Source organism: Perna viridis, chromosome 6 (genome assembly GCF_037379345.1).
Source record: "Perna viridis isolate PV_CMFRI_1.1 ecotype Kerala chromosome 6, ASM3737934v1, whole genome shotgun sequence".
NCBI lineage: Eukaryota > Metazoa > Mollusca > Bivalvia > Mytilida > Mytilidae > Perna > Perna viridis.
The window spans coordinates 38,459,950-38,474,461 of NC_142450.1; the positions used below are offsets into that span (position 1 = coordinate 38,459,950).

Below are 14,512 nucleotides of genomic sequence, written 5' to 3' on the forward strand. Positions count from 1 at the left end.
TTGATATGTGTGTGCTCTTTTGTCATGTAATCAGCAAGAATTCCCATGATTTCTGGTGGTATATAAAGTCACAGGTTGAAGATGAAAAGTTTCCCAGAAGCACCAGGTATACACAATTCTTTCTGTGCTGGCATGTAAAGACACTCCATGTAGTTCAAATGCTAAAAATGGCTTTTGATTTTATTAATCTGACTACTTTGAGGATGTCCCAAAAATCTTTCATGAAATTTACAGAACTTGTTTTAATTGATACAATACCTGTCTAAGGAAACATTTACCCATGCAAAATATTTCCCCTGGTGTCATACAATATTTTTAAAGCCACAAAATATTTATCCTTGGGTAATAAATCTAGCAACAAGTTTACCATCCTTATGATAACTTGACATACACTTACCTCACTTTCATGTATATGTTCATTGGCCTGGATAAGATCAAATGATGCCATTCCATCAGGGTCAACTACTACTGGTGTCTGTAAAGATAAATTCATGCAGTCTATCTTACTTAATGAAACTTTTACATCAATAAATTTCAATAAACTGATAAATACTGTAAATTGGGAAATTTCAGGCTGTCTGTTTATCACAGTTTCTGCACAGCTTTAAATTCGTGATCAAACCTCTAATCATATTAGAATCTTTTTCGAAGAAAATATATATGATGCTTTAATTTATGCACTACAGGTCATACCATGAAAATTGCAAAAATAAAGTTACCAGAAAAAATTTAATGGATTACAGTATATCAATTTTTGAAAGGTAACTGAAAAGTACATCAATACATTAATGTTTAATGATGAATCAAATAATCACTTCATTAAATAAAAATAATTAAGAGCTGAAACTAATTAATATTTTTTATTACATCATTGAATTTTAAAGAAACTGAATAATACAAAATATTTTAAGCAGAGATATTTATCATCATGTCTTTGACTCACAAAATAACATTAGATAGAACATTTCAGTCCAGGTGAGTTATCAATATTATAATTATTGTAACTAAAATGACAGTATAGAACATCTAGTCATAGTGACTAACCTTATCTGCAATGTAGTCAACAGCTCTAACCCATCTTGTCACTTTCATAGATGGAGGCATGTCAATCTTTCCTTCTGGGTCATCAAACAGCTGGGATGCCTAAAAAGCAGTTATTGTAAAATTATTGCAACTCCGTAAGCATTAAAAGTATGGTCTTGCATCAGGGAAGATTTTTTATCTGTCATTGGAAAGATATTGGAAGATAGCTGTACAAATGACTTTTTCTTTCTATAAATCAGTCTTAATGTAAAGAACATATATAATTTGAGAAAGAACTTTCAGATCAAAATCTGTTAATTCAAAACTATATATTTCATTTAATGAATTTCTTTATGATCAATCTTTCTTTTTGTTTTACTGAAGTAAAAAAAGTTTCTTAGATTCCTACAGCAAGTTAACAACACAACTCTAAAGTATTAATGAAGAAGATCTACAGAATTTTTAGATTTTTTATGACAAAAGTTTATGTTCTGAAATTAAAAATAAACACATTCTCAGTAAAACATATCTTTCTATGAAATCTGATGAATTCAATTACAAAGTATGAGATTTTCTGAGATTAAGTATCACTTAAACAATTAGTCATTGAATATCACTCTCATTATTTTCCATGAAAATTATACTGGCATCTTAAACACATTAACAGCTAATACAGGTCACCATTAACAGCTAATACAGGTCACCATTAAAACTCCAAGGCTTCATTCCTTGTACTGCACCATGGTAGAAACTCTTGGTGATGGATTTGGTCACATATTTCGATAATTTTAGTTTAGAGTGCTTCTTGTATATAATTAATATTTGGATTTGGATCTCCTATGTATTTGATACTGATGCTGCTGATGAGAGGTTACTTCTTGAAATACGTGTACAGCATATCAACATTTGAAATATATATAATTGGTATTTTTGTATATATTTAACAAAGGACTATTTAGCAGTCTTCATTGTGAAATACCAATCTGATAGAATTTTAAAGATAGTGCTGTGTCAGGTCCCAGCAACACAAAACTTAAAAATGGGTAAAAGACAGTCAGTAAACAGGAAGTTGAAATGTGACAAAACCTGAAATTGCATCACACGACATGAGACCCCATACTGAATTGTGTACCAAATATCTAGTGGCTGTGATTTATAGTTGCTGAGAAAACTGTTAAGAAAATATTTTCCATGCCCAACTCACCAGCCTGACCAATGTTCACCATTCTATCAGCCGATTTGCACAAGTGCAATCTGCCAAAAAATTACTTAAGTCTGAGAATATTTTTAGCTGTTTGTGATATCATTAAGTTCAAGACCTTTGGAGTTACCAATTATTAGTTAAGAATATTCTCAGATTAAACTGACTTAAGTATTTTTTAAAGTTCTGTGGCACTAATGGCCCGGATTAAGAAGAACATGGAACCATTTAGCATTGTATTGAGGCAAAAAAATATCCTTTTTGAAAATAACAGAAACAATCTACATTTCATTGCATGTCATGTAAAACCTGTCATTGGGACTGTTGAATTTGTTCGGTTTAGATAAGTGTATAGTTTACATAGGTTCAAAATACATTAAAGCTGATATTAAGAGACTTAAAAAAATGTCAGAATTAGTTACTGTATAACAATATACAGTTCACGTTTTTTTTAATCCAAAATGCTATTTTTCTCAACACATCACTATCAAATGGCATTACAAGTACTAATAAATAATATGATTGGCATGTCTTATAAACTTAACACATAAACTTTGAAGGTGACATGAATTTTCCAGAAACTTCAATGCTACATTATTGTCCATTATCTTTGTAAGTAACATATAAGTTTCAAGTAAAAAGAAATAGTTAGAAGATAAGAATGTCTAGATTCTTCATTAAATATGATCCTGTCCCTGTTTGCTATATAAGAAGCAGACATACAGCAGACGTAGACACTATATGGGAACAATAATGTTCAGATCTATACATGTATGACACAAGTAGGTCATACAACACGACACAACATGATGGATTAACACTGTTTTAACAGAACACAGAGAAGCATTGATTATTAGTCAACAGTATACTTACAGTGCCAAGCTGTTATAAAAGTGGGAGAACATGTTAGTTAGAAGTTATTAAACCCTTCAATCCAGTCAAATACATGTATTAATATGTACCCATTCAGATTGAAAGTGCTACCATAATATTGTAAATACTGAACCATGAAAAGTTTTAGTTTTGATATGAAGCTATGTAACTACTGAAACTGTATATTTAGGTGGCTTGAAATTAGAGCTTAATCATGAGGCATAAATTGTGAACAGAGAAAATAGTTAATATCAGACTCTTTCTAATTAAATGTCATCTTCTATTTTGTCAATTAATTAAGAATTTCCTGCTTTTTTGTATGTTTTACTAAGATTCATCTTCTGTCTTCCGATATATCTAATTCACTTTTTGTTGATAGGAGCCTTAATCAAAACTGATGTAGGAAATATACAGAACTATGTTAGTGATTACAAATTGTATGTATAGCAGTAATTCCTACTAAATATATTCAACTCTAAGATGTGCAAGCTACATTAAACAAAAAGTAAAAAAAAGTCTAAAAATAAATAGAAGGCATATATGAAAGTCATGTACAAAATAAAAAGAAGATAATCTCAATATTTACTGAGTACAAAGGAACAGAGATTCTATATTAACCAAACTGGTACAGTTCTACCAAAGACTACCTTCTTATTAAGGAAATAATTAAAACCAATGAGTATGGACAAAAATATTTTACAAAATAACAGCAGTTTTGAAGCTTAGACAGAAAATACCATAGTGATCCTGACAGAGCCAGATGTGATGTTTTGCCAATTAAGACATTCAAAACTTATGTTAATTTGTTTTTGGGCAAGGTCAGTCAATTTACTGTAATATTGTCATTGGAAATTGCCAATATGTTTTAGTATTATGGAATTAGGCTGAGATATGAGGCAGTAAGAATGGTGAAAAATGATAAAGTCACATTTAATCTGACCTAACAGTCCTGACTAGCATACATGTTGCAAGTTTTAACAAGGAAAATCAGGTCTCTGTTCCTTTGATTATCTGTAAAATCTGAAAATAACTGAATGAATTACAGAGTGGCAAACTAAGGCAAAAGAAAAAAAAGGTGCATAAAAAGAGGAAACAGGAGGAGTCTATAACTATCCAAACACTGGCTGAACATACCACTGGTGATTTGCCTTTTTCTGTTTTTCCTCCTTTCCCATCCTACAAATCAAATCTCTTAAAATGCTAACATATCCCTGGCATGATAACTGTACGTGTAAGTGGGGGTGTTTTATTAGCCATGGAGTACAGTCCCACCCAAAAAAAAAAAATTAACATGACAATGTACACATTGTCTGAAAGTATTTCCTTTTCAAGATAAATAAGCACAATTTTCCTATTTTAGAAGTCTTTCCAACGCATACAAATATCTCAGAATGGGTATCATGAGATCAATAATACATGTATATTTGTACCTTGATAACTTGAAATTACCTTAACCATGAACAGTTTGAATTTCACCATTCATTGGATGCATCAATAAAGCATTTAAAGACAAGTAATTATTATTTCTTAGTTGTTCTACCCCCTTGTGTCATTGATCTACACAAGTACGTCCTTCAGGAAAGTTTCTGGTTATGACCTTATGATATACACACAGTCCATCATATAATCTTACCCATTTCTCTGCAGCCAGTTCAGCTTCAGTCCATTCAGGCCATATTTTCACCTGTGGTCTGGTAGAGTTGGTCCCTCCTGCACTGGCAGCAATGGAGGCAGCTCTGAAATGAAACAAAGTCCCAGTTTTTTCTATATATGAAAGTCAGAGTAGCAACTAAAATATATTTACAATATTATATCCTCTGAGCATAGATACTAGCTTACTCAAAACAAGCACAATAAAAGGAAACATTTTTTTTCAACAAGTACACTGACTCATTATTTTCTCCAAAGAAAACTAATACAATTTAGGAAAATAAAAGATAAATGTTGAACTAACATAAATTAGTAATTCTGTTTAAAGCATGTACTTGTGAATATCATTTAACACAGAGAACTATTTTAGTTTCAGATTAGAAAACTATTACAAATCTAGTAAAATAATATATGTATATTTTTTTTTTTCATCTAAATCCTGAAAAAAATTACCTGCAAAGTATCATTTCATTTTTAAAATTATATCTACATGTATATATATACATATGTAGCTAGTGAGATAGACGTAGAGAAATTTACCTCCAAGCTGCTTAAAGAATATATTCAATCACTAAGCCATTTTATATAGTGCTCCTATTTTGCAATGAATTACAGGAAACACAAAGAAATTTGCAGGTAACTCTACTAAATCAATATAAAATTTTCCATCCATTAAATACAACAGGTAGAAAAATCAATAGACAGTATTACAGTTATAATAAAGGTTTTGTCAACTACATCATAATTAGCAGGTGGCAGGAGACAGTAAAGTCCGCTTAGCATATGGTCATAATAAAGACTTCATGTATGGTCACAAGTCTTTGTTTGATGTCCATAATCCTATACATGTAGTATTGTACTTAGTTTTATCAATGCTGTCTTTGTTCTTTTTATACCCCTATTATTTCTAGGGTAATATCTCTAGAATGTATTTTCTAATAAATACAAAATATTTATGTACAAAATGTATGAGCATTTAATGATGAAATATCCAATTTAATATTACACAATTTGTGACCTTCATTCCAAAGTCATAGTACTAGCTTAATCATATTTTATTTCAAATAATAATCATTTTAGACCTCCAGTTGGTAGAATTACCCTTTATCTTAACCTTAAATAAGGTAATACCCAGTGGCACAATTTAAACAGTGATTTAGCTAGCGCCCATCATTTTCCCCATTTACGAAAGGATTTCATAAATGGTGAAAATTTGTGGATAGTTTTGGTCACTTAAAATTTGAAAAGTGTATAAAAAAATTCCATACAAAAAGTATTTCACATAAATTTTTGTCATTTAAAATATAAATATTGTTAAAGACTGTCAATCAAAAATTACAAAATTTCACCTGGCTGTACGCCAATTTAAAACTGTTACTCTTAATCTAGGTAATAGTCCTTTACATACATTCAGTATCAATTATCTTAATTTAAACATACAGACATATGGATGTACAATATGACTAAAAATAGGTTGTCAAGATTACACATTGAGAAACAAAATAAAAGCAAAATGAAACAAAACAAAAATAAAAACAAAAACAAAACAAAACAAATTTTGAATCATTAGTATTGTGTAGATGTGTAGTTCTAGTAGTGGTGAAAGTGCTGATCCGGTTGTAAATAATTAATCTTTTTGGAAACACTGAAAGAACAAATTACCATCAGCAGATTATGAAGTTTTTTAAATACTTATAAATATCTGATTACTTCTGAGGTGAAAATTACACATAAATCAATCTATAATCTTCAATTAAACAACAGTGAAGTGGATTTGATCAAAACTTTCCCTCAAAAAGAAGAAAAAAAGACCCAAAATGCTCCAAAATTCTTATTCAATTTTTTGTTCCACATAGCTTTATTGGTTCCTTGGCAAATAATCTTCTAAGGTCAGACTCAAAAGGCTTATACAAAATTCTGTCAAATTCCTTTTCTGTTGAACAAAAGAGATTCACAAGACTACAGGTAGAACTCTACAGAAGCAAAATCCATAAAACAATCCCCACTTCAACTGACATAAGCTTTGGTAATGCCCACATGACAACATCAATTAATAGCTTCTAATTGGTGATTCCTTTAAATATAATCCAAACTTTTATGGAAGTAATATGGAACAACATTATACGATGATAAACCAGAATAACAGACTTTGATAAGAAACATCAAAATCCTGTATAATTGGTAAGTCACCTAGGAAATCAATAACTGCTGAGTAAATTACAGGTAAATGATGGATTAAGATTACCCATACATTAGAGATCAAAGGATAAGAAGCCATTTCATTATGGTAACTGAACGTAATGTCATCAAAATCAATGGTAGATTATTAATGCTTATGTCTGGAGACCTCGGGTAATATGAATCATTTGGGTATTAGTCTATATAATGGTAAATCATTTCCAGTTTTATGTTCCATGATCTGTCATAGATTTGTAGCAATATTAAGACATAGCAATGGAAGTGATATATCTATATATATTTAACTATATCGATATCTATACCTATATATCATATTTACTGGAAATAACATTTGAAGGATAAGCAGACATGAGAATGGGGGGGATATTAAAAAGTGACTAACAATCAGTAAATCAAAAAAGATTGATAGTCTAATGAAATTCATATACAATATTATATATAATACATGAAAAATTCATTTTTTTTTCAAATTGTTCATGAATCAGAATGATGTGACTTCCAATCACTTCTCCCCAATCATTTTTCTCTTCTCCCTGTTTTTCCCAAGGAGCTTGAATCCTATCACATAATCATGAAACTGAGAAATTAGAACATTGATTTGGTTATCATTTTAAGATATTCACTTACTTCTTAAACCTTGTTATGGATTCAAAATATTTGTTGTTGAAATAAGCTAATTGTAACAGTATATATCTAAAATTCAGAATTTAATCAGTCATATAATTATCCTGTTACACAGCAGTATGCTCATTAGTTTTATCATTGTCTGTCGGTAAAGAAGCTACAGCCAGCACAGATGCATATAATTGGAAAGAAACTATCAAAATAAAGTATAAGTTTCAAAATTATACTGCTTAAATGTGGAAATTGTTTTGGTCAATAAATTAAAAGATTATATTTAAGTTGATTTATATTCTGTAGTAATTTTTTCAACATTCTAATTCAAATATTCATGAAGTATAATTTGATTACATACAATATCAGAACCACAAAAACAAAATACAAGATTAGAAAATCAGGATTGTACCACATACGAAACACCTTTCTCATACAAAATGTATAAGGTAGTAAAAAAATTAGGAAATAATTGATCAACATTTTTACATACCATGACTGAGCCACATTGATATAAAATAAAGTACTCAAACAATCAAAATGCAACAGAAATCAGTGCAATATCTTCCAATCACCATATCAATCATCTAGAGAAAAACTGTGATCATCATGTGAATTTTAGCAATATTTCATTACTTTCAGCATTTTGTTTTTCTGCAAAATCCAAATGAAGCCCAAGTGCAGTAAACAAAAAATATTCCAAAGTGATGCCTGACAAACTGATTTTGATCATGTATACCTTGCACCATTTTGACTAGCCCTTGATGCTCTCTTGTCAAATGTAACTGAAGAACTTCCAAATGTATTAGAACTTGCACGACTACTAGAACTTGGAGCAGGCATTATGTTTTACACACAGCAAATGTCTCAAATAAACTAAAGTCTGTAAAAATATTAACAAACTTATATGGATTTTCTTTGAGATTGTTGATTGATACATTTAATTCAAGCAAGCTAGGACACAATGTTCATGTTAATATCCACTAATAATTTACCTTCATCATGTAAACTTATCATGCAAATACTTCAAGTACTCTAATGAAAAAAAGGTTTCATGTTCCTTGATTGCAAAGGAAGCTTACCATAAAGCCACTCACACCTTCTGAAGAGAAAGTCTGTTCAGTATTTAATTTTAAAACTGTTTAAAGAGATTAAAAGATCAAAGATATTTGTTAATTTATTAAAGATGTAAAAAATCATTTAAACTTTCTGTATGGATGTGATGAAGTAAAATGTTTGTAGTAAATATTAAAACAGCTAGGAGTAAAATAGTCATTGTTAATGCAATTGGGGTATACTTTTTCAGAATTTTATAAATGGTAAAAACTATAACCAGTTTTAATTTCTACTAAAGTGTGGTCTTTTTTCTATGAAATCAAAGTAACAATGTACATTTTACATTAAAATGCATACACACACACACACCTCATTAGGGCTCCAGCTTTCAAATAAAAATACATTAGCAGTGTTAAAATCGATCCCAAAGACATTGTCTTTCACTCTTATTTGTTCACTGTGAAAATGAGTACATTAAAAATATATGCACAGATGCAAAATCAGCACAATAGTGATTTACTCTACTCTAGGTCATCATAAAAAAATTAGTTATTCAAAATCTTGGTAATTTCTACATGACATTGGTTTTAAGTGTTCCTTGCAGTTTTTTTTTTTTTTTGGAAAAGGCACTCTAGCATGTTACAGACAAATTTGAGGGCATATCATGCTAACAATAATTATGACTATTTAGGGTTAAATGACAAAAATGAACACTGTTTTCTACATGCCTACCATAATGGCAGGGTTGTAGGTAAAAAACCCATCCTGTTTGTAGGGAATACTATATTTTCTGAATATCTGGATATCTTAATATCTAAAAAAAAGTGTTACCAAACAAAGCCAAGTGCGATATCACATTGGAAAGGAGAAAGAATGGCTCATGTCGTCATGATCTAACAAAATAAAGATTCAGCTGCTGCACATGTTCATGGAGTCGTGGATGTGTGGGACACCAGTGATTTACACAATTCAATTTTTTTTAATAAAGCTTTGACAAAAGTCTTCACTTGTTTAAATGGGGGATATGTGAGATTGAGTTTCCCTTGATATTAGACTGCCATTTTGTATCCAATGACACTATAAACGAATCGCTTTATTTCAGCGACTTACTCTCTAGGGGTCGCAGAGCTGACTCTGTTGGTAGATGCACCTTTCTTTGCACCCCTACTGGCCATTACAAACTTTTAAAGAACATTTAACAGGTATGTCGGCTTTAAATCTTTTCGGGGTAAAATCTTCTTCGTTGTCATGCAAAATTACCGGATGTAAACAATGGTCCAACAGGTGGCGCACCTTGGGAGTCATCATTTTATATTTCGGAAGAATTAAAATGAAATGTGTAAACGAAGAGCTTGTTCTTCTAATTATTCACTCGAGTAAAGATACAAATACTCTCAAAGAAATTGAAATATAGTTCAGGTCACGTAAAAACCCATACTGACAAGGTAAATTTAAAAAACTAAAAGTTTGCAATGCAATCATGATATTTCGACTGCCGATACAACTACATAAATTGTTGGTAATAAATTCAATTTGCGAAACAAAAATACCATGTTACATTGCAATTATATTGAGTAGCCAGGAATTTGAAATTCTTAGAAAGGGTATGAAATTGTAGGAAAGCACAAAGTTTCTCAATTCGTTTCCAAAATGTAGAAAAAGGAACAGATATGTTGAAACGTAACAAATGCGCCACGTATAACCCCGGGGTATAACCTTTATAAAAATATGTGGCGGACTACAACATTTATGAAGAATTATCATTTAATTGCGGCTAGAAGAGATGATACCTTGATGAATGGAAATCCCCTATAGAAGGTGATTCACGACCTGACATTGCTGAGCCTGCCCCAGGTAGTGGTGATACTGCCCGGCTTTCGCTATATATTGACCCTCGCCTAGATTCATTTGTTGCCGATCCTATCCTGTGACTTCCGACTCGAGCAATAGAAAGAGTGATTTCGGGGACGTCCGATATTGCAGGACAACTATGGACAGTTTTATAGTAAGTGTCTCCCTCCCTTATATCACCAAGAGAATGTCGATTGTGGGAGGGTACGGATAGTGTGTTATCTTTAAGAGACACACGCTTGCTTGTAAGTCTTTTGGTTGGTGCCGGGGTATGCGAGCTTCTTCGACTCATGATGGCTCAAAGAGAATAGCACATTCAACACTTGAAATCTGGTTTAATAATCGCGTGTAACAGTCCTAGGTGTATATTTATTCCTTTAGTCCACGATGAAACAAGCAACTAAATTATTCCTCAAGACACTTGCACGAAGTCGGCGATATTAGCGATATCTAATTACTACATATAGATCAGGTATATTTGCACATATTTCATATGTAAGTACGACGTGAATCCATGATAGTCGTGACATACTCGGCTGTCATGAAATGATCGCAAACCGTTTTTTATTTCGTCTAACAATGATATGAAGCGTTTCTAACTGCACATACCTTACGAGGACATAATTCCCCAACGTATTTTCTCTCAGTATTAACTTATCCGTTTCATTGATAATTTATGAGTATTTCAGAAAACAACACTTCGGAAGAATGATCTTGTGACATGCATACAGCTTATAAAAAAATTAAAACCTAAACAATCAATGTCATATGGAATTAAAAATGGAAGTCCTTGCATCACTTTGTTAACACAACTGCAGATTCTTGTGTCGGATCTAAATTTATAACCCAGTAACGGTTAAGAGGCTAAAACTTGCGCCTAGTACAGAAATCTCTAGGACTAGGTCCAATATCCTCCACACAACATTTAAGAAATAATTGGACTCGAAAGCAAATATTTGTGCTTCCACTGTTAGCTCACACTTGGTTGAATAAAAGTCCAAAATACACATAGTTTTAATCCACTTCTTGTAAATTTAACGGGATTTAGTCAATCCAAATCTTCACTGATTCCAACTGATTGATATTCAAATAGACAGATCAAAATCTCTACAGTTTATATATTTGAAATGTCAACATAACAAAATAGCCCGAAACCAAAGTTTTAAATCCAGAGTATGAAATTGACTTAAAAGTTCAGTTTAGGAAAAACAAACATCAAGCAAGTTGAAAGTAATACTTGATCCGAGATGGTCCACCGACTACGAATAAGTGAAAATAAAGCTGATCTCCTAATGTACTCTCATTTAACTGCAGTAAAATTACATTTACTTTGTAACGATTTCCATCAAAAAGAATATTTAAATGTTTGAAAAATTTGACAAATAACGATAATTGGGTAATCATTTCAGTATCTCAATGAAAAGCTCCATTTCATACACTCTAAGATCTATTTGTACAGATTTTATCAATTTTTATAAGTTCCCATGGCCGTGAGGAATACAAAGTTTTTAAACGTAGATAAATTAATATTCCATTTTAATTCTAGAAGGACAAATTTTTCTGGAATCATTAGCAGGAATGTACCAAGATGATACAAAACATCGAGGGAGAAATTATCAGATATTTTCCAAAGTATGAAAATTTAAAATAAAAAAATGATTCAATATGTACATAGTTAATAAGAGGAGAGATAATATTTTACACATCAGCACGATAAGAATAATGAATATTTTATCTGAATTTAGTAAAAGGAAAAATTACGGTATAAATCGAAAGATAATGTTAAATATGACACTTATTGATTTTCCATTAGAAAAAAAAAATAAAATAATTCTAGAAGTTGACAGCATAACCGGAAACTTTTGCAGACTTATCGCGTTCCACCAAAACCATACTTAGGAATCAAATATCAAAATTGCATGTTAAACTATACGGGTCTGTGTGTGTATTTTTTAACACGATCCGATGAAGTGTTTGATTAATGCTCAGTTTCTTTGTTTGTAGAACACGATCAAATTATTGGACATAAACAAAAACAATTCCATAAAGTATATTTATATATAAAGTAAAAGAAAGAAAAAAAAACAGATTAGAGCGTGCTTTTAAACCAAATTCTTTTCAATAACACAATCAAGTTACCTTTTGACAAGGCCTAAAAAATGCAGTGTAAAATGTCAATCTCGAAATTTGATCGTAATCTACATCACCGAATTTTCATAAAAACTCAATGCATAATAGTTGAAGCGAGAATTTCTAATCTTACACAATATAATTCAGGTAACACAACATGCCTTTTGTTTGTTGATACGAAACAAGTTGCTGCTTATCTACAATAGATATATTTTCCAATAACACTTACACTCGTTTTATATCCTTATTTACCATTTATATGCTCGTTCTTTTGAATCCTACTTTGATGTAGTACGTCTTTGAACATGATTTTACGATTATTTGATGGCTTTTAACGAAATTTTCAAATTTTCAAATTTTAATATTGAGAAATTAACATTTTTAAAAGCATAATGAAAGTACTTTCTGCCCATTAAAATTGGATGAAATCACGGCGGTGTGGTATATACTTCACGATATATTTAACCGTAAACGAAAATGCACTTTGAAATACGCGATCGGACGAAGTCGAAACTAGAAACGAACATACAGTAACTATTTATACATCGCTTAACTTAGAGTTGAAATGGTCGTATATTTACGTATTTTCTGGTCAAAATCTTTAAGCCTAAAACAATTAACTTTCGCAATAGCAAGAACGCAGTTTTGAAATGACAAAAAAATTCCATGGAATATGAAAGCTTATGGAGTTTTAAGGGCTGAAGGCGTATTAGAAGATTATGCGCGACACGATACCCAATGCAATATACTTACCATAGCAATTAAATGAAACATTGCCTGATGTATAAAATGTATTTAGCCGATTCTTACCGTGATGTCGACCTTCCCGACCCAGGACGACTAGAATTCGGCCTACTGGAAACGGAACGTCCTGATACAGGTCTCTGTGTAGAACTTATGGACGATGCTTGCGATGAGGATCGGGATCGATCAGAATTGTGTTCATCGGATTGGAACTTGACAGTGCGGGCACTCCCAGAACCAGCCCGGTTGTTTCCTTTTGCTGTACTACTAGCACGCTTTGTACCTGCAGACATTTTTATCCTTGCGATTGAACACTGACCGTTTCCCAAAGCACTGAATTAGTCATGTAAACTATAAACGAGTTCCGTTGATAAAATTTACATGAATATATGATCATAACAGCAATAAGAAACACAGAAGCGTATACCATCCAATCACAAAAAGAATTTTTATCATGTATCATTAAACATCTAAGCATTCCAAACCTAGAAAATATCGTTTGTACATTTCACGGTGGTCAATTTAACCCAACCTCTATATTAAAATCTGAAGCCTAACATCTTTAAAAATCAAATCCTTTTCGTATTACAGTAGATTGAATGGAAAGTCCTGTCCAATGCTCTTCATACATAGTCTTATGATAAAGTGAAGCCCAATGTAATTTTAATATTTTTATTACTTTGAAAGTGGTCTGATAATATTCATTGGAATATAAACAAGATATTGACATATGATGTATGTTTCAATTCTAGATTTGTTTACCATCGTAATAATCCGGACAAAAGCCGTAAGACAGCTTTGTGTATCCACCACAAATCTGTCTAATTTATGTTTATTGTAAAATTTGAGGGTCTAAGCAAGTCAAGATTTGTTGACTTTCCAAACTGATCTTGTTTAGTAAAGGGATGAATATAGAATCAGCTGAAGTGATTCTAATAGAGGATCAAGTATCAGAGTAACGAAGAACACGAGACAAAAAAATCAAATATTTGTTACAAGTATTTCTCAAATCCATAGAGAAAATCATGGGCCAATCTCTAATACACACCTTCAGTCACATACTGTCCACAAGTTACCACAATAATCTAGATACATTTCCATGATACTATAGTAACGTACATATACTCAATCCCAATAGCCTTGGAAGATTTGAGTATTCGCAAATTGCTG

The 14,512-nt window shown here is 31.5% G+C and overlaps 1 protein-coding gene across 26 annotated transcripts in view; it reads right to left on the minus strand.

Annotated features, from left to right (window-relative positions):
• Positions 1-14,512, minus strand: part of LOC148614861 (androglobin-like) — a 62,462-nt gene that overhangs the window by 36,943 nt on the left and 11,007 nt on the right. For 5 of the 26 annotated variants that reach the window (XM_088589306.1, XM_088589299.1, XM_088589293.1 and 2 more), the window contains exons 1-5: positions 10,408-11,783; positions 4,731-4,833; positions 4,232-4,273; positions 1,045-1,143; positions 398-475 (exon numbers count right to left, since the gene is read on the minus strand). In XM_088589306.1, coding sequence (XP_088445432.1) covers positions 398-475; positions 1,045-1,143; positions 4,232-4,273; positions 4,731-4,833; positions 10,408-10,760 — 675 coding nt within the window. In that variant the 5' untranslated portion in view covers positions 10,761-11,783. Of the gene's footprint in view, positions 1-397; positions 476-1,044; positions 1,144-4,231; positions 4,274-4,730; positions 4,834-5,287; positions 5,571-8,300; positions 8,445-9,727; positions 9,895-10,407; positions 11,789-13,408; positions 13,771-14,512 lie in introns of those variants that run through there. The other 21 variants (XM_088589307.1, XM_088589311.1, XM_088589305.1 and 18 more) reach the window with 15 other exon arrangements.